Below are 25,000 nucleotides of genomic sequence, written 5' to 3' on the forward strand. Positions count from 1 at the left end.
TCAGTTGAAGTAACATCAAAGGCAGCCTCTTCTAGGTTTACTACAAAGATTGTTAAGACAACATCTGAACATTCATCTGAGGAAGAAAGTACATCTGGCAAACCCATTTCAATGAAATCTACTAAATCTTCGACAGTGTCTGGTGAAGTAACATCTGCTAAGAAGTCCACACCATTTGTTATTGGCACGACAAAAGAAACATCTTCAAAAGTGACAAGTTTCCACAAATCAACAGTTGAGTCTTCAGAAGAAGAATCTACATCACGTAAACCTATTTCAACCAAGGCTGCAAAAGCATCAACTGCATATGAAGAGTTATCTAGTACTAAAACAGTTACTCCTGGTTTAAGAACAACTAAGCCATCCTCTTCTAAGGTATCCACTGCATCAGTTGAAGTAACATCAAAGGCAGCCTCTTCAAGGTTTACTACAAAGATTAAGACAACATCTGAACATTCATCTGAGGAAGAAAGTACATCTGGCAAACCCATTTCAATGAAATCTACTAAATTTTCTACAGTGTCTGGTGAAGTAACATCTGCTAAGAAGTCCACACCATTTGTGATTGGCACGACAAAAGAAACATCTTCAAAAGTAACAAGTTTTCACAAATCAACAGCTGAGTCTTCAGAAGAAGAATCTACATCTCGCAAACCTATTTCAACCAAACCTGCAAAAGTATCAACTGCATATGAAGAGTTATCTAGTACTAAAACAGTTACTCCTGGTTTAAGAACAACTAAGCCATCTTCTTCTAAGGTATCCACTGCATCAGTTGAAGTAACATCAAAGGCAGCCTCTTCTAGGTTTACTACAAAGATTGTTAAGACAACATCTGAACATTCATCTGAGGAAGAAAGTACATCTGGCAAACCCATTTCAATGAAATCTACTAAATCTTCGACAGTGTCTTGTGAAGTAACATCTGCTAAGAAGTCCACACCATTTGTTATTGGCACGACAAAAGAAACATCTTCAAAAGTGACAAGTTTCCACAAATCAACAGTTGAGTCTTCAGAAGAAGAATCTACATCTCATAAACCTATTTCAACCAAGGCTGCAAAAGCATCAACTGCATATGAAGAGTTATCTAGTACTAAAACAGTTACTCCTGGTTTAAGAACAACTAAGCCATCCTCTTCTAAGGTATCCACTGCATCAGTTGAAGTAACATCAAAGGCAGCCTCTTCAAGGTTTACTACAAAGATTGTTAAGACAACATCTGAACATTCATCTGAGGAAGAAAGTACATCTAGCAAACCCATTTCAATGAAATCTACTAAATTTTCTACAGCGTCTGGTGAAGTAACATCTGCTAAGAAGTCCACACCATTTGTGATTGGCACGACAAAAGAAACATCTTCAAAAGTAACAAGTTTCCACAAATCAACAGCTGAGTCTTCAGAAGAAGAATCTACATCACGTAAACCTATTTCAACCAAACCTGCAAAAGTATCAACTGCATATGAAGAGTTATCTAGTACTAAAACAGTTACTCCTGGTTTAAGAACAACTAAGCCATCATCTTCTAAGATATCCACTGCATCAGTTGAAGTAACATCAAAGGCAGCCTCTTCAAGGTTTACTACAAAGATTAAGACAACATCTGAACATTCATCTGAGGAAGAAAGTACATCTGGCAAACCCATTTCAATTAAATCTACTACATTTTCTACAGCATCAGGTGAAGTAACATCTGCTAAGAAGTCCACACCATTTGTGATTGGAACAACAAAAGAAACATCTTCAAAAGTAACAAGTTTCCACAAATCAACAGCTGAGTCTTCAGAAGAAGAATCTACATCTCGTAAACCTATTTCAACCAAACCTGCAAAAGTATCAACTGCATATGAAGAGTTATCTAGTACTAAAACAGTTACTCCTGGTTTAAGAACAACTAAGCCATCATCTTCTAAGGTATCCACTGCATCAGTTGAAGTATCATCAAAGGCAGCCTCTTCAAGGTTTACTACAAAGATTAAGACAACATCTGAACATTCATCTGAGGAAGAAAGTACATCTGGCAAACCCATTTCAATTAAATCTACTAAATTCTCTACAGCATCTGGTGAAGTAACATCTGCTAAGAAGTCCACGCCATTTGTGATTGGGACCACAAAAGAAACATCTTCAAAAGTAACAAGTTTCCACAAATCAACAGCTGAGTCTTCAGAAGAAGAATCTACATCTCGTAAACCTATTTCAACCAAACCTGCAAAAGTATCAACTGCATATGAAGAGTTATCTAGTACTAAAACAGTTACTCCTGGTTTAAGAACAACTAAGCCATCCTTTTCTAAGGTATCCACTGCATCTGGTGAAGTAACGTCTGCTAAGAAGTCCACTCCATTTGTGATTGGTACCACATCATCTAATAGTAATTGTAAATCAGAATGCCAATGGTCAGACTGGTTTGATTTAAATGTCCCTAATGAGGAATCATATGGAGAATCAGAAACTCTTGAGGATATCAGAAATGCAGGTTTTAATATATGTAAGAAACCATCTAATATTGAGTGTAGATCAGTACACTTTCCAGAAATCCCACTGGATGAATTGCAACAGACTGTTCACTGTGATATTAATGATGGGCTTATCTGCAGGAATGAGGAACAGACTGGTGGTTTTGCCTTTTGTTACAACTATGAAATTCGAGTTCTTTGCTGCTCTGAATGTAATACCACAACAGTCTTACCTTTATCATCTATACAAACAGATACTACTATTTCTTCAAAAGCAGCCTCTTCTAGGTTTACTACAAAGAATTTTAAGACAACATCTGAACATTTATCTGAGGAAGAAAGTACATCTGGCAAACCCATTTCAATTAAAACTACTAAAGTTTCTACAGCATCTGGTGAAATGACATCTGCTAAGAAATCAACTCACCTTCAAATTGAAACCACAAAAGAAGCATCATCAAAACTTACAACAGCTTTCCACAAGTCAACAGTTGGATCATCAGAAGAAAATACATCCCAAAAATATTCTTCAACAAAACCTTCAAAAGTTTCAACTGCATATGAAGAGTTATCTAGTACCAAAACAGTTACTCCTGGTTTAAGAACAACTAAGCCATCATCTTCTAAGGTATCCACTGCATCAGTTGAAGTAACATCAAAGGCAGCCTCTTCTAGGTTTACTACTAAGATTAAGACAACATCTGAACATTCATTTGAGGAAGAAAGTACATCTGGCAAACCAATTTCAATGAAATCTACAAAATTTTCTACAGCATCTGGTGAAGTAACATCTGCTAAGAAGTCCACACCATTTGTGATTGGCACCACAAAAGAAACATCTTCAAAAGTAACAAGTTTACACAAATCAACAGCTGAGTCTTCAGAAGAAGAATCTACATCTCGTAAACCTATTTCAACCAAACCTGCAAAAGTATCAACTGCATATGAAGAGTTATCTAGTACTAAAAAAGTTTCTCCTGGTGTAAGTACAACTAAGCCATCCTCTTCTAAGGTATCCACTGCATCTGTTGAAGTAACATCAAAGGCAGCCACTTCTAGGTTGACTACTAAGGCTCTCAAGACAACATCTGAACTTTCATCTGAGGAAGAACATACATCTGGCAAACCCATTTCTATGAAAACTACAAAACTTTCTACAGCACCTGGGGAAGTAACGTCTGTTAAGAACTCCACTCCATTTGTGATTGGCACCACAAACAAAGCATCTTCAAAAGTAACAACAGTCTTCCTGAAGTCAACAACTGGGTCATCAGAAGAAGAATTTACATTTCGTACACCAGTTCCAACAAGAACTATCATAACAACTGCATATGGAGATTTGTCAAGTACTAAAACAGTTACTCCTGGTGTAGTTTTAACTAAGTCAGCCTCTTCTAAGGTATCCACTGCATCTATTGAAGTACCAACATCATCATCCAAATTTAGTACAGAGTATTCTAAAAAAACATCTAAACAACCATTGGAAGAAATGACAAGTTCACATAAAGCAATATCAATGAAAACTACTAAATTGTCCACTGCATTAAATGGAAATATATCAACAGAGACATCCACGTTTGGTGTTTTAAGTACTGCAAAGCAATCATCTTCCAAATTTACTACAGGCTTCTACAGATCAACTACTAAGTCTTCAAATGAAGACAATACATCCCATAAGTCCACTTTAATGAAAACTACCAAGTGTATGTGTAGTGTTAATGGAACTTTGGTTCCACCTGGTAAGTACATCTATTATTATTTATCTACATAGTCACACTATTTGTGATAATAAACTACTAGTAGTCTTTAAATACTGCAAACATTTTTCAAATAAATTGTAATTTACTTTTTTAACAAATCATGTTATCCACTATTGTGTTGTTCTTTTTATAGACAACTAATTGTGTAGTAGATTCAAACTTTGCAAATTAGCTTTAGTTGAACTCTATTGCTTTCGGTTTGGTGAATTTATTTGGAAATGCCAACTACCGATAACGAATTTGCAGTCTCTATCAAGGTTACACAAAGATTAGACACCATGAGTCATAGATCATATGGAAAAGATAATGCCACTACTTTTGGAGATATTCATCTGTATAGATGACATTTCTGATAATAAATGCCTAATATATTACAGGTGAAATGTTATACAACACAACTGATAATGCTGGTTGGTGTTTCTATGCACGATGCAATGAGAGTTGCCAAGTGGAGAGGTACAGTGAAGAATGTCATAGGTCTACCGCTCCGACCATTGCAAGTAGCACCAAAACAGCAAAAACAGTCACTCCTAGCACAGTTACTGTCATCTCTACAAAGACAAGTAGCTCAACAATAGAGAAGAGTACAAAAACATCTACAACAAGAACGTCCACATCAAGAACCAGCTATACCAGCACTCCCTCTTATGAGTGCAGTGCGGTAACTCCTCCCAGAAAGGTACATATGTCTCATTTAGTAACATGTAACACTTTTTTTTTTAGAAACGTTGGATAGCAGAAACATTTTTAATGTTATTATACAAATATCTGACAACTTCTAGTAATGTTTTAGCACATTAAATACAAAAGCAAGATGTCATAACAACTGAAAAATATCTGATGTTAAAGTGTTCCTTTTTCCTCTTTCCACAGTTGAGTGAAACTTGGGTAATGGACAAGTGTACAAATGCAACTTGCACTGGCAAAAATGAGATAATTATGAACACAATGAAATGCGCACCTATTAATAACTTGGTCTGTGCTAACCGCTTTCAACCTAAGAAGACATTTGACGAGAGTGGTTGCTGCTATCAAAATGAGTGTGAATGTGAGTTAGTCTTGCATGATTTAAATATATTACAAACATGAGAATTTGTAGTAGCAAAACAAATTAGACATGAAACATTTTTAAACAACTTAGTGAACACACTAGAAGCTGATACCTATAAAAATCCAATTTAAAGGGCTCCATTTATTAAGCTTTGGAGCCCCAGCCGAAATGCTATGTATGTAGCTGTACGAGCAGGGGGCACACAGTGGCTTAATAATCAAAGCAAGTTACTTCAAAACAATTACTAATTTTGTAAAACTTAGACAAGGTTTCTTTTGATTAGGATAATGTTCACTGTCCAATAAGATCTAAAGAGAAGATACCCATTACCATGAAGTCATGCATCAGAGAATTTAGTTTTGTTTAATGGATAACCTCAAAACTTGCACCAGGCAATCAGCAACTGCAACCATTAATTAGGTCACTCTCTAGACTCTACCTTTTATTTATTTATTAATTTATTTTGTAACTTAAATGTTTTCCATGGGTGGAAACACACAGCACGTAATAATACATATCAGTAGAGCATCTTTTAACTTTGTTATAATGGTAATGAGAGCATAAAATTTAGCCAGATTATGCCTTTTAACTCTATCAAAAAAACATTACAGACAAAAACATGCCAGGCTATATGACATTACACTTATAAAGCTAACAAAATGTGATAACAAAACATATCCCAATTGTATGTTTTATATAAATCCTTTAAAGACCATTTAATACAGTAGAATTGCATAACAGGATAAAAATGCAATGCAATAGCAATTTCTTTGAATTTCAAACAAGTTAACAACAAAGTCAATTCCATTTCCCACCCTCTTTATCATGTGACAGCTACCAGCCAATCACAAAATGCATGTATGTATAAAGTCTTTCTTGCACATGCTCAGTAGGACCTCTTGTCTCAGAAATTGTGCATACAAAAGGGTTGTGCATATTTTGATCATTAAAGTAAAATATAAAGTTTGTTTTTTATTTTAATTGTATGCTCTATATGAATCATGAGTTTAATTTTAACTTTAGTGTCTCTTTAAAGTGTTTCTGTCCCGTTAATATTAGTTGTTACATTTGCAAATTGAATGTAATCTAGCTACTTAAATTACTACTATATCACTAAACAGTTTATTGAAAAATGTGGAATTCTTATCTAAATGCACGTTGTTAATCATAATAAGATAAACTATTGCAAATAAAGTTATGCAAAGGGTATATAAATTCAAAATGGAACCCGCAACAGATGTATTGCATTTACCAATATTTATTGTTTAGTAGCTGATAGTCACCACATGCCCAGCTTTAGTGGACAAAAACAAGCCTCCAAAACTCTAACTAAAAGTAGGTTGACTCGGCACATAAACATGCCTTTATTAATTTTAATATATACACTCTACTTCATTGTAACAGAAGTTTTGGTGAATTTTTCTGAACTTCTCGCTAGCAATTAATGTTTATATTTTTCTTGGTTTTCCAAGATGGGAAGAAGAACCTGTTGTTGAACTTACTTCTTTTATATACTCAGGTGTCTGTGGCGGATGGGGTGTGGCTCATTACATCACCTTTGATGGCACCTACTACGATTTCGGTGGCAAATGCACATATGTCCTGGTCCAGCAGATCACACCACGCTTTGACCATTTCAGAGTTTATATCGACAATTTCTCTTGTAACCCAGATGATCCTGATTGTGTTAAGACTCTTCGCATCATGTACAAGACTGACACAGTAGTGCTAATTTCTCAAGAAGTGAACAACCGACCTTTTAACAAGGTATAAAGGTCTTGGGTCTCTCTGTGAGACAGAACAGATGAATTAAGAAATGTTATTTGGACGTACATTTGAATAAAATAATGTAACAAATAACCCCCGGTTACGATTAATAGAACAAATTAATGAGATTGCTTTAAAGGGACCAAAAACCTATAAAGCACTTAAAAGTGATGCATCATTACTGTTAAAAGCTGACAAAAATATCATATATCTCTATCTAAAAAAGGAAGATATTTTATCTCAAAAGGACTGTGAACAATTATCGTTAAAGAAAACACAACAGCCAACAAGTTTTATCATTGCTAATGTCACACTTTGTTTTACCTTGTTTTATCTTGTGAGATTTCATAATAAACCTTCTTACACTGAGCAGGGAAATAACATGATTGTGCTGCACATGCCAGATGCACACTCCCTTGCAAGTCATGGGACTAGTATCATGATTGGCTGCTTAAAGTCCTTAAACGATGGGATGTGGCTACTGAGGAAATTTTTTACATAAAGATGTTCAGGTGATATTTTATAGTCAGCTTTTTTCAGCTATGTGGCATCACTTTCAAGTGCTTCAACATTTGGGAATTATGTCCCTTTAAGTATGACATTTTTAATAAAAGTTACAAATAATAAAAATGTCCTACCTTTACAAACAAATCAGCTAATGCATTATCTCCCATAACATGACCTATAGCAGATAAAATTTGCAATGGATACTAAATGCAATTTACAGGTAGCAGTTGTGTTTTTCATTTTAATGTTTCTTAGAAACAATAATTAGAAACATATCCAAACTGTTCTGTTCCTATTCGGTAAGATTTCTTTTTTTTCTTTTAGGTGTATTTCAATGAGGAGAGAGTTTATCCAGCATTCTCCCTAAATGGCATAAACATCATTAACTCTGGTATATTTTTGGTTGTGGAGATACCAGAGCTGGGAGCATATATTTCATTTAATGTTTTGAGCTTCACCATCAAGCTGCCTTACAGCAAATTCTTTGGCAATACCGAAGGCCACTGTGGTAAGGACCTCTCTTGCCTTCTCCATCCCTATATTACTTATTCTTCTCTGGCATGTGTTATGTGTACATATTGAATATGATATAATCATTTTCTAATAACACTTAATTGTTTCTACAAAACATAATAAATGTCATTTCTCTTCCAAAGGAAAATGCTCTAACAATCGCCTTGATGATTGCATCTTGCCCAGTGGATCTTTGGCACCATCGTGTGTTCAAATGGCAGGAGACTGGGGTGCGCCAGGTCAAGATCCATCTTCCTGCAGCCCTATTCCCACCACCACCACTAGATCTACTCTCCGATCATCCACCTACTCCTCTGTATATTACTCCACACTATTATCCAGTAAAACCAAGACATCTTCATCAAGTCACCCAGCCAGTTTGCCCCCAATGTCTTCATCAAGTCGGGGAACTACTGTGATATCTCTTCCGCCCTCTACGAGCACTAGTACTATTGCAGCCACTAGAACCGAGGAGCCCTGCAACCCTCCTGATGTTTGCAAAACTATTCTGAGCAGGTACTTATAGATGCACATGGGGCACACACTCACTGATCTAGGTTCATTAAAGATCTCTGGGTTTGAACAATTACTATTCACAGACATGGCAGAAGTAGTTGCAACTCAACTAATCACAGGGCTAAACCAGGAACCCCAAGTATGTTGCTTTTTGTAGAAAAGCAGCGTCTGACATGGCTCTTTCTGAAGTGATAACTTATAAAATACAATATTAAATTAACATTGATATTTTTAAATTCTTATTCCTAAATAAACATTTATCAACATATTATGAAACGAAATACCAAGAGCAAACAGAACTTACATTTCATTATGTACTATTTTGTGTTGCATTTATCCATTGTATTCCACTATGGGGTTTGCTATGTGCAAAATGATAGAGATTTCAATTTAAAACCGATGCTTATTAAATCTCAGGGGACCGTTTGTCAAGTCTTGCAGTTCAAACACAGAGCCATAGTGAGAATTATTGAACTGACTGGAGGTACACTGAAGATAATGATTTTCTATCTATAATACATTTATAAAAAAAAAGAATAAGATGATGTAAGCTAATGTACATTATATTATATGCGGGTGAACTGTTTTATCGTTGCTACGCTATAAGGGAACTAATTATATGAATGATGCTAAAGTAACCTGATATGATCTTGCTAATAAAACAGAGACCAGGTATAATTACAAAACGTATGAAATCTTTGGGGAAAACCATGTATCTGGTCTAGAAACATAGAATTTGGCTGTAGATTAGAACCAAAAAGTACCATCGCGTCTACCCATATTACATGTTACTTTTTCTTAGGATAGCCTTATGTATGTCCCAGGCATTTTTTAATTCCTTTACATTCTTTACGTTTACCACCTCTATTGGATGCTTATTCCATGAATCCACCACCCTTTCTGTAAAAAAAAAAAAAACTTGCTTCCTCACATTTTCTCCTGAACCTGCTACCCTATAACTTAAGATTGTGACCACTTGTTTTGGTATTTCTTTTTTAGTGTAAAATGCTTTCAGCTTCCTCTTTATTAAGTGTCTATAACACCAACTTTTATGTCTTCCATTAGCGTATTTGAGATGTGCCACCAGGTTGTTCCTCCAGAACCATTCTACCAGGCCTGTGTAAATGACGGATGCACTAAAAACGAGGGTCCCATCATATGCTCCAACTTGGAGGCCTATGCCAGGCTCTGTGCTATACAGGGTGTCTGTGTGGATTGGAGAAACAGTACTCATGGTGTTTGCCGTAAGTCTCTCAAATTATAGGTAACAAGTCTTAACATACTACACTTTTTCATTCTTCTCCAATCCAATGTTTTATAAGGTTATCAAATTACGCCAGTATAATGTATTAAGATTAACTGCTCGATGATCTCAAGTTCTCCGCTCAGGTGAGATGATCTAAGAAGTCTCAACAGTATGGCGAGGTCCCTCCAAAAAATTTTAGATACTCAAATTTTACCTTGAGCGATGTTATTCTTACTTTTTAGGGTTAGGTATGTGAAGGAGAAACACTCCTATGTTACAATATTAGGATCTAAAATAAAATCGGAAAGATTTGTGGGATTTGTTTTCATGCCAGCATGTTTTTGATCATCGGGCCCTAAATGAATATTTTCTATTTTTTCTAAGGATATATCTAAATTCTATTAGGTTGTCCTAATATATATCTCTTAATTTTACAGCTAAAAATTGTCCTACAAACCAGGTATATAAGGCATGTGGCCCCCCAGTAGAACCTACCTGTAACTCCAGGTTTGTGATAAAATCTTTTGTTTCTTATGTATCCTCCGAGCATTTGTTCCTCTGATCCCTAATCACTGATTTGTTCCTACTCTAGATACAACAAAGAATATGTTGAAAATGCACCACATTACCTTGTGGAAGGATGTTACTGTCCTGAGGGAACCACACTATTCAATACAATTTCTGATCAATGCGTCTCATCTTGTGGTAAGTTTCACCCAACTGTGTATCTTACGCCATATAAGTAGGATGGCAAATCTTCATCACCCACCAGTTTATACCAATATATGTAAAATTCTTGATTCCATACTCACACCTCTGCAATCAGTGCGCATTTACACATTCTAGAATACCCATGTACCTTTTTTATATGGCTTGTATGCTCTTTGTTTAATACCTATGGTTCAGTATTCCCACAAGGGGTTGTTTACCATTATTATTGAGGGGAAAAAATAAATCTATTTTCCACACAATATCAACCAATTAGATTTCCTACTTTTTTTTATCATCTTTTACATATTGTCTAATAAATATAATTCTTAATGGGTCATTTTTGTTTACATTTTGTAGGATGTACTGGTCCAGATGGAATGCCCAAACAGGTAATGTAAAATGGCATATTTAAAGCTATGTAAAATTGTTCTGTCTTCATGTTATACAGAGCTCTGCTATTGAGAGCTGGAATGAAAATTATATGATATCTTCCATCTTAAAGGGACATTTGACACTATATTTTTCTTTGCATAAATGCTTTGTAGATTATCTATTTATATAGCCCATCTGGGAGTATAGTTTTGCTTATTTTAGAGTTTTAGTTGTATACTGATGTCTATAGACTCCATCTTGCTCCTGTTTGTGTAATGGGTCTTTTCATATGCGGGGGTGGGGGGTGCTCTTTCTGCTTTCTCAGCCCCTTTCAGTGGGTGTCCCAGCCTAACCTCATCAACAGTGCTAAACTGGGAGCTTCTAAGTCATTATTTTAATGGTTTTACACTGGATTTTTACATGAGTATCTGTGTATAATCTTCTTTATAGTAGTGTCTATTACATGCAGTTATATTAAAATTGCTGTATATGGTCCCTTTAATAAAGTTATAATACAGCACCCACTACAAACAATTAAATCGTAAATGCTTCAGGCTCTGTCCCACAAAGCTACATCAGACTTAGCATTAGTTTTGCTCTGATAGACTTTAAATATGACGACTACAGGAAGTTCTACTCACTGCATGTTACATCCTAAGGTATGTGCAAGCAGAGGTACCTCTAAGTTACCCCCATTATAATGGAACTGTATTTACTTTACATGAAAAACATTTAAAGAGACACTCAAATCAAAATTAATCTTTTATGATTCAGATAGAGCAGCAGTTTTTACTTTTACTATTATCGTATTGTGCACAGTCTTTTTTATATGCACACTCTCTGAGGCACCAGCTACTACTGAGCATGCGCAATAGTTCACAGTGTATACATATATGAGGCTGTGTTTGGCTGATGTTTGTCACATGATACAGGGGGCCGACAATTTGAAGGAAAGTTTCAAATTTGTCAGAAAAAAATCTGCTCATTTAAAATTCAGAGTAAGCGCAATTGTACCTTGTATTGCTCCTTTTTATTATGCACTTGTTGACTATGCAATTCTACAATATTTAATGGTCCTTTTATAGTGTTAGATACATTTATCTTCAATGTGAGTCAATCAGAATCTCAAGACTCTTGTTATGTCTTTGTGATTACAAAAATTACAGCAGGTAACAAGATAGCTAAATGTATTTTGTCTCCATGTTTAATGGTCTCTTCCAATTGTTGAATCTAGATCACTAAGTTTACTAATTTGTGTTTCATTTCAGCCTGGAGAAGTTTGGGACAGTAATTGTCAGACCTGTATGTGTGACAACATGACAATGAGTGTGCAGTGTGCAGCTTACTCTTGTGCCTCAACCATCCCTGCACCCTGCACTGAGGAGGGGACAATGCCAGTGTCTGTGCCTGACCCTGCCCACCCCTGCTGCCAGATCACAGAGTGCCGTAAGTGAAGTCATGTGGACCTTTATAGAATTGATGAATATGGTTGGATTGCAGTGTGACTCCTGCGCTGAACAGAGGAATAGTAGTGTGTGATATCAGCAGCATAGAGTATTAATATTTGAATTGATACAAGCATTACACGTTCCCTAAATACTAGAAAAGCAGTCACTCTGAGGTAGCCATATCTCCCTATTTGTAGAATTTTCTTTAGCTTCGCCCATAAACTAAACAAGCCCACAGACCATCAGCCACTTAGACACGCCCACAATCCCACACACCTTTTACCAGTGAGCCTCCTCCTAACACTGCCCCACCCACAAAATTGTCACAGCCACCTCAACCAGTCCCTAATACCTAACAACAAATGTTGCTAGATTTAATTTCCCAAAAGATAAAGAAGAATAATGTGTGGCTTGTCTTCATGTAGTAAAAAGGGGTACATTTTGGGGATCTTGAATCCTATGGTGCCAATGAAAATATTGCTGCTATAAAATAAAAAGCTCCCATCTGAATTGAATTTTGCATTTTCAGTAATATATACTTCAAGTCTTGTATATACAAAAGAAAACCCCTACTTACATAGACGTATCATCCAATCAATTTACATGTATGGGTGAAATAAAGCAGAGTTAACTGTGTGATTTACAATAACGTGTAAAGACAAATATGCATATAACCGAAGCTAACAAATTCCTGACTATTCACAACTCATTGTGCAGTTTTAATGTTCACTAGCGTATAGGGACAACTCACACATGCATGAAAAGTGTTTTCAAAGCACAAAATGGTTGCTCGTTTGAAACACCCTCTTTAGGGTTACCAATACCGCTCTCCATGCCCCTGTAAGTGTTCACCTATTTCTGAAATGTAAAAGATGTTTCTCCAACATAGGTGTGTCCGGTCCACGGCGTCATCCTTACTTGTGGGATATTCTCCTCCCCAACAGGAAATGGCAAAGAGCCCAGCAAAGCTGGTCACATGATCCCTCCTAGGCTCCGCCTACCCCAGTCATTCTCTTTGCCGTTGTACAGGCAACATCTCCACGGAGATGGCTTAGAGTTTTTTAGTGTTTAACTGTAGTTTTTATTATTCAATCAAGAGTTTGTTATTTTGAAATAGTGCTGGTATGTACTATTTACTCAGAAACAGAAAAGAGATGAAGATTTCTGTTTGTATGAGGAAAATGATTTTAGCAACCGTCACTAAAATCCATGGCTGTTCCACACAGGACTGTTGAGAGCAATTAACTTCAGTTGGGGGAACAGTGTGCAGTCTCTTGCTGCTTGAGGTATGACACATTCTAACAAGACGATGTAATGCTGGAAGCTGTCATTTTCCCTATGGGATCCGGTAAGCCATGTTTATTACGATCGTAAATAAGGGCTTCACAAGGGCTTATTAAAACTGTAGACTTTTTTTGGGCTAAATCGATTCATTATTAACACATATTTAGCCTTGAGGAATCATTTTATCTGGGTATTTTGATATAATAATATCGGCAGGCACTGGTTTAGACACCTTATTCTTTAGGGGCTTCCCCAAAGCATAAGCAGAGCCTCATTTTCGCGCCGGTGTTGCGCACTTGTTTTTGAGAGGCATGGCATGCAGTCGCATGTGAGAGGAGCTCTGATACTTAGAAAAGACTTTCTGAAGGCGTCATTTGGTATCGTATTCCCCTTTGGGCTTGGTTGGGTCTCAGCAAAGCAGATACCAGGGACTGTAAAGGGGTTAAAGTTCAAAACGGCTCCGGTTCCGTTATTTTAAGGGTTAAAGCTTCCAAATTTGGTGTGCAATACTTTTAAGGCTTTAAGACACTGTGGTGAAAATTTGGTGAATTTTGAACAATTCCTTCATGTTTTTTCGCAATTGCAGTAATAAAGTGTGTTCAGTTTAAAATTTAAAGTGACAGTAACGGTTTTATTTTAAAACGTTTTTTGTACTTTGTTATCAAGTTTATGCCTGTTTAACATGTCTGAACTACCAGATAGACTGTGTTCTGAATGTGGGGAAGCCAGAATTCCTATTCATTTAAATAAATGTGATTTATGTGATAATGACAATGATGCCCAAGATGATTCCTCAAGTGAGGGGAGTAAGCATGGTACTGCATCATTCCCTCCTTCGTCTACACGAGTCTTGCCCACTCAGGAGGCCCCTAGTACATCTAGCGCGCCAATACTCCTTACTATGCAACAATTAACGGCTGTAATGGATAATTCTGTCAAAAACATTTTAGCCAAAATGAACACTTATCAGCGTAAGCGCGGCTGCTCTGTTTTAGATACTGAAGAGCATGACGACGCTGATAATAATATTTCTGAAGGGCCCCTAACCCAGTCTGATGGGGCCAGGGAGGTTTTGTCTGAGGGAGAAATTACTGATTCAGGGAACATTTCTCAACAGGCTGAACCTGATGTGATTGCATTTAAATTTAAGTTGGAACATCTCCGCATTCTGCTTAAGGAGGTATTATCCACTCTGGATGATTGTGACAAGTTGGTCATCCCAGAGAAACTTTGTAAAATGGACAAGTTCCTAGAGGTGCCGGGGCTCCCAGAAGCTTTTCCTATACCCAAGCGGGTGGCGGACATTGTTAATAAAGAATGGGAAAGGCCCGGTATTCCTTTCGTCCCTCCCCCCATATTTAAAAAATTGTTTCCTATGGTCGACCCCAGAAAGGACTTATGGCAGACAGTCCCCAAGGTCGAGGGAGCGGTTTCCACTTTAAACAAACGCACCACTATACCCATAGAGGATAGTTGTGCTTTCAAAGATCCTATGGATAAAAAATTAGAAGGTTTGCTTAAAAAAATGTTTGTTCAGCAAGGTTACCTTCTACAACCAATTTCATGCATTGTCCCTGTCGCTACAGCCGCATGTTTCTGGTTCGATGATCTGATAAGAGCGGTCGATAGTGATTCTCCTCCTTTGGAGGAGATTATGGACAGAATCAATGCTCTCAAATTGGCTAATTCTTTCACCCTAGACGCCACTTTGCAATTGGCTAGGTTAGCGGCTAAGAATTCTGGGTTTGCTATTTTGGCGCGCAGAGCGCTTTGGTTGAAATCTTGGTCGGCTGATGCGTCTTCCAAGAACAAGCTACTTAACATTCCTTTCAAGGGGAAAACGCTGTTTGGCCCTGACTTGAAAGAGATTATCTCTGATATCACTGGGGGTAAGGGCCACGCCCTTCCTCAGGATCGGCCTTTCAAGGCAAAAAATAAACCTAATTTTCGTCCCTTTCGTAGAAACGGACCAGCCCAAGGTGCTACGTCCTCTAAGCAAGAGGGTAATACTTCTCAAGCCAAGCCAGCTTGGAGACCAATGCAAGGCTGGAACAAGGGAAAGCAGGCCAAGAAACCTGCCACTGCTACCAAGACAGCATGAAATGTTGGCCCCCGATCCGGGACCGGATCTGGTGGGGGGCAGACTCTCTCTCTTCGCTCAGGCTTGGGCAAGAGATGTTCTGGATCCTTGGGCGCTAGAAATAGTCTCCCAAGGTTATCTTCTGGAATTCAAGGGACTTCCCCCAAGGGGGAGGTTCCACAGGTCTCAGTTGTCTTCAGACCACATAAAAAGACAGGCATTCTTACATTGTGTAGAAGACCTGTTAAAAATGGGAGTGATTCATCCTGTTCCATTAAGAGAACAAGGGATGGGGTTCTACTCCAATCTGTTCATAGTTCCCAAAAAAGAGGGAACGTTCAGACCAATCTTAGATCTCAAGATCTTAAACAAGTTTCTCAAGGTTCCATCGTTCAAGATGGAAACCATTCGAACTATTCTTCCTTCCATCCAGGAAGGTCAATTCATGACCACGGTGGATTTAAAGGATGCGTATCTACATATTCCTATCCACAAGGAACATCATCGGTTCCTAAGGTTCGCATTCCTGGACAAACATTACCAGTTCGTGGCGCTTCCTTTCGGATTAGCCACTGCTCCAAGGATTTTCACAAAGGTACTAGGGTCCCTTCTAGCTGTGCTAAGACCAAGGGGCATTGCTGTAGTACCTTACTTGGACGACATTCTGATTCAAGCGTCGTCCCTTCCTCAAGCAAAGGCTCACACGGACATTGTCCTGGCCTTTCTCAGATCTCACGGATGGAAAGTGAACGTGGAAAAGAGTTCTCTATCCCCGTCAACAAGGGTTCCCTTCTTGGGAACAATAATAGACTCCTTAGAAATGAGGATTTTTCTGACAGAGGCCAGAAAAACAAAGCTTCTAGACTCTTGTCGGATACTTCATTCCGTTCCTCTTCCTTCCATAGCTCAGTGCATGGAAGTGATCGGGTTGATGGTAGCGGCAATGGACATAGTTCCTTTTGCGCGCATTCATCTAAGACCATTACAACTGTGCATGCTCAGTCAGTGGAATGGGGACTATACAGACTTGTCTCCGAAGATACAAGTAAATCAGAGGACCAGAGACTCACTCCGTTGGTGGCTGTCCCTGGACAACCTGTCACAAGGGATGACATTCCGCAGACCAGAGTGGGTCATTGTCACGACCGACGCCAGTCTGATGGGCTGGGGCGCGGTCTGGGGATCCCTGAAAGCTCAGGGTCTTTGGTCTCGGGAAGAATCTCTTCTACCGATAAATATTCTGGAACTGAGAGCGATATTCAATGCTCTCAAGGCTTGGCCTCAGCTAGCGAGGGCCAAGTTCATACGGTTTCAATCAGACAACATGACAACTGTTGCGTACATCAACCATCAGGGGGGAACAAGGAGTTCCCTAGCGATGGAAGAGGTGACCAAAATCATTCTATGGGCGGAGTCTCACTCCTGCCACCTGTCTGCTATCCACATCCCAGGAGTGGAAAATTGGGAAGCGGATTTTCTGAGTCGTCAGACATTGCATCCGGGGGAGTGGGAACTCCATCCGGAAATCTTTGCCCAAGTCACTCAGCTGTGGGGCATTCCAGACATGGATCTGATGGCCTCTCGTCAGAACTTCAAAGTTCCTTGCTACGGGTCCAGATCCAGGGATCCCAAGGCGGCTCTAGTGGATGCACTAGTAGCACCTTGGACCTTCAAACTAGCTTATGTGTTCCCGCCGTTTCCTCTCATCCCCAGGCTGGTAGCCAGGATCAATCAGGAGAGGGCGTCGGTGATCTTGATAGCTCCTGCGTGGCCACGCAGGACTTGGTATGCAGATCTGGTGAATATGTCATCGGCTCCACCTTGGAAGCTACCTTTGAGACGAGACCTTCTTGTTCAGGGTCCGTTCGAACATCCGAATCTGGTTTCACTCCAGCTGACTGCTTGGAGATTGAACGCTTGATTTTATCGAAGCGAGGGTTCTCAGATTCTGTTATTGATACTCTTGTTCAGGCCAGAAAGCCTGTAACTAGAAAGATTTACCACAAAATTTGGAAAAAATATATCTGTTGGTGTGAATCTAAAGGATTCTCTTGGGACAAGGTTAAGATTCCTAGGATTCTATCCTTCCTTCAAGAAGGATTGGAAAAAGGATTATCTGCAAGTTCCCTGAAGGGACAGATTTCTGCCTTGTCGGTGTTACTTCACAAAAAACTGGCTGCTGTGCCAGATGTTCAAGCCTTTGTTCAGGCTCTGGTTAGAATTAAGCCTGTTTACAAACCTTTGACTCCTCCTTGGAGTCTCAATTTAGTTCTTTCAGTTCTTCAGGGGGTTCCGTTTGAACCCTTGCATTCCGTTGATATTAAGTTATTATCTTGGAAAGTTTTGTTTTTAGTTGCAATTTCTTCTGCTAGAAGAGTTTCAGAATTATCTGCTCTGCAGTGTTCTCCTCCTTATCTGGTGTTCCATGCAGATAAGGTGGTTTTACGTACTAAACCTGGTTTTCTTCCAAAAGTTGTTTCTAACAAAAACATTAACCAGGAGATTATCGTACCTTCTCTGTGTCCGAAACCAGTTTCAAAGAAGGAACGTTTGTTGCACAATTTGGATGTTGTTCGCGCTCTAAAATTCTATTTAGATGCTACAAAGGATTTTAGACAAACATCTTCCTTGTTTGTTGTTTATTCTGGTAAAAGGAGAGGTCAAAAAGCAACTTCTACCTCTCTCTCTTTTTGGATTAAAAGCATCATCAGATTGGCTTACGAGACTGCCGGACGGCAGCCTCCCGAAAGAATCACAGCTCATTCCACTAGGGCTGTGGCTTCCACATGGGCCTTCAAGAACGAGGCTTCTGTTGATCAGATATGTAGGGCAGCGACTTGGTCTTCACTGCACACTTTTACCAAATTTTACAAGTTTGATACTTTTGCTTCTTCTGAGGCTATTTTTGGGAGAAAGGTTTTGCAAGCCGTGGTGCCTTCCATTTAGGTGACCTGATTTGCTCCCTCCCTTCATCCGTGTCCTAAAGCTTTGGTATTGGTTCCCACAAGTAAGGATGACGCCGTGGACCGGACACACCTATGTTGGAGAAAACAGAATTTATGTTTACCTGATAAATTACTTTCTCCAACGGTGTGTCCGGTCCACGGCCCGCCCTGGTTTTTTTAATCAGGTCTGATAATTTATTTTCTTTAACTACAGTCACCACGGTACCATATGGTTTCTCCTATGCAAATATTCCTCCTTAACGTCGGTCGAATGACTGGGGTAGGCGGAGCCTAGGAGGGATCATGTGACCAGCTTTGCTGGGCTCTTTGCCATTTCCTGTTGGGGAGGAGAATATCCCACAAGTAAGGATGACGCCGTGGACCGGACACACCGTTGGAGAAAGTAATTTATCAGGTAAACATAAATTCTGTTTTCTTCATGATGTATTGATATATTGGTAGAGGTTAGGGACATACGGAGATCTCTGTGTGCAAGTGGCATGACCATATATAAATGTATGTTGTCTGTTACCCTAGGTTGTAATACCAGCCTCTGCTCCGGTGTGAAGAAGACTTGCAAGCCTGGTTATGAAGCTGTGCCTGAGATGCCAGTTGGCACGTGCTGCCCGGTGTACAGATGTGGTAAATATTTGTTTTAATATTTTTGTTGTTGTTGAATTAGATATTTGAAAAGTAGCAGCATAGTTGTTGAGAAGTTTCATATAATAGTAAATGCTTAACAAACATGCAGGCTCAGGTAATAGTATAAATTATGTCTCTCTCTGCAGTGCCCAAAGGTGTCTGTGTGCAGAATGGAACGGAGTATCAGGTAATGTCAATGTCATGTTGTGTTTTTATTCTCTGCTAAAAAAAAACTATTTTAGACAACTGAAAACCTGTAAAGCAGAGGTAATTTAGTAAGTATATGCCTAAGCATCTTTCTCTTATTTCCTTTTAGCCTGGAGCTGTTGTTCCTGACCAAAACCCCTGTGATAGGTGTATATGCAATAATGCAATGACTGACATGTCAGGCCTACATACTGTTACCTGCAGCCCAATCCCATGTAACAAGCAATGCCCAGAGGTAAGGACTTACTATCAGAGCAATGTGTATCAGCCATATTGTGTTTCAATGAACATTTCTGTTAAGGGTACACAAATGTTTAGCTGATCATTTTCTTTTCTTTTCAGGGGTCAGAGTATCAGGAGCTTCCAGGCCAATGCTGTGGAACCTGTGTGCAAACTCACTGTGTCATGGATCTGCCTGATGACTTCCCATATTTCCCTGCTAACTTCACGTATCCACCTGGCTTCTTCCCCTATCCATCAGGAAACCCCACTTTCCCACCTGGCTTTTTCCCCTACCCATCAGGAAACTCCACATTCCCACCTGGCCTCTTCCCCTATCCATCAGGAAACTCCACATTCCCACCTGGCTTCTTCCCCTATCCATCAGGAAACTCTACTTTCCCACCTGGCTTCTTCCCCTATCCATCAGGAAACTCCACTTTCCCACCTGGCTTCTTCCCCTATCCATCAGGAAACTCCACTTTCCCACCTGGCTTCTTCCCCTATCCATCAGGAAACTCCACTTTCCCACCTGGCTTCTTCCCCTATCCATCAGGAAACTCCACTTTCCCACCTGGCTTCTTCCCCTATCCATCAGGAAACTCCACTTTCCCACCTGGCTTCTTCCCCTATCCATCAGGAAACTCCACTTTCCCACCTGGCTTCTTCCCCTATCCATCAGGAAACTCCACTTTCCCACCTGGCTTCTTCCCCTATCCATCAGGAAACTCCACTTTCCCACCTGGCTTCTTCCCCTATCCATCAGGAAACTCCACTTTCCCACCTGGCTTCTTCCCCTATCCATCAGGAAACTCCACTTTCCCACCTGGCTTCTTCCCCTATCCATCAGGAAACTCCACTTTCCCACCTGGCTTCTTCCCCTATCCATCAGAAAACTCCACTTTCCCACCTGGCTTCTTCCCCTATCCATCAGGAAACTCCACTTTCCCACCTGGCGTCTTCCCCTATCCATCAGGAAACTCCACTTTCCCACCTGGCTTCTTCCCCTATCCATCTGGAAACTCTACTTTCCCACCCGGCTTCTTCCCCTATCCATCAGGAAACTCCACATTCCCACCTGGCTTTTTCCCCTATCCACAAGGAAACTCCACTTTCCCTCCTGGCTTTTTCCCTTATCCACCATGGATCTTCATTTACCCACCAGTGCACCCAGTTTTCTTGCTTAAGGTTAGTACAGCAGCTGTAGTAACAACTGAGTCGGAAAGGGCTGGTTTGAAGGGAAAAACATATGAATGGGAATGTTTTAGAAATGGCTAGTTGTGTTAGTTAATGAATGACTTATTCAATAAGTACATAACCAGCTAATGAGTTTTCTCACCTGGTGACAAACAGTTTGCGCAGAAATGAGATTAAGTTATTAAATCCATTATGAAAGCATAGTGAGCAACATTAACTGGTTAATTGGTGAGAATAATCATTAGTGATTTGGGATTGGCAAATGTCTCACCTTGGTTAATTGAAACCAAAAATTTTGGCCACTTTTTTGTTAAATGACAAAATGTTACTTTTAGTTTACTGTGCAAACTGAAATTAAAAGTAATTCTGTAGAAAAATTCAATGGTATAGTAAATGCCAAGGGGAGCATTCATGCTATAACCCATTTTTTATCAGTATTAAATAATGTTTCTTGACACTGAGAGGAAAAATAGCTTAGCGATTAGTGCACCAAATGAAAACTCAATCTATGATTTGTTGTACTATTAGAGAGTATCTAAAGTATCTTTCCTGATGGAGGACAAAGGCTCACCATGCATGTTATCATCTGCATTGTATGTTATGTCTAACATATGAACTTTTTCTCCCTAGCCTGGAGAAGTATGGTCCCCTCCTGGAGACAGCTGTACTCAGTATGAGTGTGTGATGCAGAAGGGCAAGTTAATTAATGTAGTCTCCAAAAAGACCTGTCCAGTGATCAACCTAGAAGAATGTGTCCCGGTAAGTATCAGATCCAAAGCATTTATCTTCTCACCCTACTCTGTGTGTGCATCATACTAATTTATAATATACAGCCTGAGAGCCAATATAGCATCTCTAAATTATGTAACGTTTGTATATGAAACATAATGTATTTGCTGCAAGTTTTAAATGGACTGTATATTACCCAAATATGGTTAGATGATTTACTGAAACATTTTAATTTTTATACAAAGCTAGTTTCCCCTATCTCATTCACAACACTTGCTGGACGTTTCAAGTGAATTTGACCTGATATTGACTTATTGATATACATTTTCTTTATGAAAAAGATATTTGTTTGCAACAGAATTATAGCCAAGTCTACAGAATAATTAATATATATATATATATATAGAAAAAATAACTCATTGTGTAGTTCATTAACAAATCTAGACAGGCCCAGAGGCTTGTTTTCCCACAGACATATACAGAAAATTCTTTTTTTTTTTTGTGGATAGAAAATAGGGAGAATGAAACATACTGATAGTATTTTGCATTAAAAAGTTTCATGAAACCGAGATATATGTTGAAACTAGAAGGAATTGCATAATTGTTGGATAAGGGAGGGTTAATATTAACTTAAAAACAAATTGTAGCTCAGAAACATTTATTTTTCAAGCATCTCTAGTATGGTAAAGCACCACAATTAAACAAACGAGGAAAAAAGAGCCCAGCCCTACCCCCATAACATACAGTTCCACAAGAAAACCAATAGCATTTCTTTCACTTCAAATAAAAATAAGATGCATTTCTACAGCATCTGATCTTTATTTAAAGGGAAGCTGCAACCCCTTTTATGGCTTAAAAAACAGTTTGCACACCCCAAATGTATGTTTAAAATTTTGTTTTTGCTTTGATAGTGCAAGAAAAAAATAGAATGTTTGAACTTACCATAATATAGTCATAGACTAGAAAAAACGCCTTCCTTTAGTAATGACATTTTACCAATTGATTTTACCTGATATTTAGTAAAATTATTTTGTTTTTAAAAAAAATTCTAATTTTCAGGGAACAATCGAAAAAGATCCCAGCGGTTGCTGTCTAACCTGTAAGTGTTTGTTAATATTGTAGGCCAATATCGTTATCTTACTTTTAAAATTAGAAAAATGCAAGTCCAATATTTTATTTTGTGCCGTTTAATATATATATATATTTAAACAACAGATTTTTTTTTTATTTTGAAATAGCACACCCTTTAAATGTTTTAGCAGAAGTTGTGTTATTTTAATGCCTATGTGTATGAGCTTCATCAATAGATACATCTGGGGAAAAACAGAAGGGATATCACTCATTCCTATCACTGCTTAAAAGAGACAGTGCAAAATATATTTTCATTCATTTCTTACAGGTGTCCCAGAGCCTAAGAAGTGCCAAATGAAAAAGGCCCAAAACATCATCCTTCAGAACAACTGTTCTTCCGTTTCACCCGTTGTGATGTCATACTGCCAAGGGAATTGTGGAAGTTCCTCCATGTAAGTATCTAGTGATCTACATGTGACATTGTAGTCTTGTGCAGCAATTAGACAAGAGCAGGCACTAGCATTCATCACAGGATGATTGACACCTGCAATCTCTGAGGTTATGGACCATGAGGAAGCCTTCACTGCATCCACAGCTTCATAAATATAAGATCAGTAAACTTTTGAAGGGTCAGTTTACTGTAAAACTGTACCCCCGTAATGTGTTTCCAACGATTTCTTATACTAGCTGAAGAATTTAAAATGTATGGTAAATCATTCCTTTAGGTTTGTTTTTGTATAGGAACACAGCCCATGAAAAATAAACTGAGCTTGCAGGGAGACCAATTCTTCTTATCTTTAACATTCTTTTTACACACACACAAAGCATCAATTCTTAACTCTTTCTGTATACTTGGAGAGAACAATTAAAATGAACATTTTAGTACTTATCTCTCCTACCTCCGGCTAGGAATGTAATTTCTTCTCCTGTTTATATTTACATAGCTTTTGTATAGCCAATACATAAGTATTGAAATTTTCAAAATAGTTTGAGATACAACAGGCAAAAGCGGCTATTTGAAATAATTACATTTAAGTGGAATCTATAGCCAAGGTGTTGATTTAAAAATTCACAAATTAGCCATATGTCAAGTTTTCCATTTGTGGTCCTTATGAAGCACAAATATGACCAACAAGTTCTGAACGTTTTTTGTTTTTTTTTACGTTCTTTCTAGATATTCCGAAGAGACACGGTCAATGGAGCACAAATGCAGCTGTTGTCAGGAGACAAAATTGGTAAAGAAAACAATCAGTTTAATGTGCCCGTCAGGAAAGACAATGGAATATTCCTACATCGATGTCAAGAGCTGCGCTTGCGTTGACACTCACTGTGTGAAGTATAAAGATAGTCAGCAAGAAAGTGTTGAATATGAAAATTCTGAAGATAGCGACACTAATGAAAACTAGTGCAAGGTTGAATTACTGAAGGTTCTGACAAAATAAGAACGCTCATACCAATAACACAAAACAAATTGTTGAAAGAGTTGAATGACCAAATAAAAATACCAACTATTCAAGATGAATGAATACATGTCCGAGGCAACTTTATAAAGAATAAATAGAAAACAAGAGATCCTGAAGACATGATCTAAGACTGGGTTCAGCAACCTTCGCACTCCAGATATTTTTTTGGAACTACATGTCCCATGATACTCAGCCAACCTAAAGAGTGTTTGAGCATCATGGGAAATGTAGTTCCAAAACATCTGGGGTGCCAAAGTTGCTGACCCCTGAACTAAGAGATTATACCAGTTGTGGGTCTCTTCTGAGACAAGAAATCACTGACACGTATCATTCTCTATAGAATCAGCAATAGTTTCACATAGCCACACATTATCAATGTACCATTACCTGAAATCAATCTATTAGCACACTACTGCCTTGTAGCAACAGGATAGCGTTATCCAGTTCCCGATGCCATTACTGTTTTGTTAAAACCAACTGTTTCTAAGCTGTGTATGATGTGTCAGACCTTTTATTAATTTATGATAATTTATTTTTTTCTGGTGAAGGGACTTCTTCTTTCTTTCCTCTTCGTATTGTCTATAAAATGCAGGAGTAAAGATGAGTGTGTATGAAGCTGGTATTGACTGTTGTGTCCTTTAAGAATTTGAAACATCTCATGGGTATTAAGAGTCGGCCACACAGAGATTAAAATCCGAGAGTCAGATATCTGGCACCAAAAGTCTTACTCCAATACCATAACTATGTATTTATAGGAGTATTCAAGAAATAACATTGTGCGCTCTACACAACTTATTCTTAAGTGTGCAC

The 25,000-nt window shown here is 38.5% G+C and overlaps 1 protein-coding gene across 1 annotated transcript in view; it reads left to right on the forward strand.

Moving 5' to 3' along the window:
- The window catches only part of LOC128636209 (mucin-5B-like), a 60,844-nt gene extending 36,711 nt beyond the window's left edge, over positions 1–24,133 (forward strand). The window contains exons 39-64 of the mRNA XM_053689253.1: positions 22–375; positions 409–759; positions 793–1,548; positions 1,594–1,932; positions 1,978–2,259; positions 2,302–2,352; positions 2,764–4,201; positions 4,600–4,901; positions 5,096–5,270; positions 6,793–7,040; positions 7,872–8,055; positions 8,204–8,576; positions 9,642–9,820; positions 10,260–10,329; positions 10,415–10,527; positions 10,891–10,922; positions 12,174–12,351; positions 19,200–19,304; positions 19,451–19,491; positions 19,621–19,746; positions 19,854–19,935; positions 20,902–20,918; positions 21,558–21,686; positions 22,716–22,755; positions 23,056–23,179; positions 23,902–24,133. Coding sequence (XP_053545228.1) covers positions 22–375; positions 409–759; positions 793–1,548; positions 1,594–1,932; positions 1,978–2,259; positions 2,302–2,352; positions 2,764–4,201; positions 4,600–4,901; positions 5,096–5,270; positions 6,793–7,040; positions 7,872–8,055; positions 8,204–8,576; positions 9,642–9,820; positions 10,260–10,329; positions 10,415–10,527; positions 10,891–10,922; positions 12,174–12,351; positions 19,200–19,304; positions 19,451–19,491; positions 19,621–19,746; positions 19,854–19,935; positions 20,902–20,918; positions 21,558–21,686; positions 22,716–22,755; positions 23,056–23,179; positions 23,902–24,133 — 6,321 coding nt within the window. The remainder of the gene's footprint in view (positions 1–21; positions 376–408; positions 760–792; positions 1,549–1,593; positions 1,933–1,977; positions 2,260–2,301; positions 2,353–2,763; positions 4,202–4,599; positions 4,902–5,095; positions 5,271–6,792; positions 7,041–7,871; positions 8,056–8,203; positions 8,577–9,641; positions 9,821–10,259; positions 10,330–10,414; positions 10,528–10,890; positions 10,923–12,173; positions 12,352–19,199; positions 19,305–19,450; positions 19,492–19,620; positions 19,747–19,853; positions 19,936–20,901; positions 20,919–21,557; positions 21,687–22,715; positions 22,756–23,055; positions 23,180–23,901) is intronic.
- The last annotated feature ends 867 nt before the right edge of the window (positions 24,134–25,000 follow it).

The sequence above is a fragment of the Bombina bombina genome, chromosome 7 (genome assembly GCF_027579735.1).
Source record: "Bombina bombina isolate aBomBom1 chromosome 7, aBomBom1.pri, whole genome shotgun sequence".
Classification (NCBI taxonomy): Eukaryota; Metazoa; Chordata; class Amphibia; order Anura; family Bombinatoridae; genus Bombina; species Bombina bombina.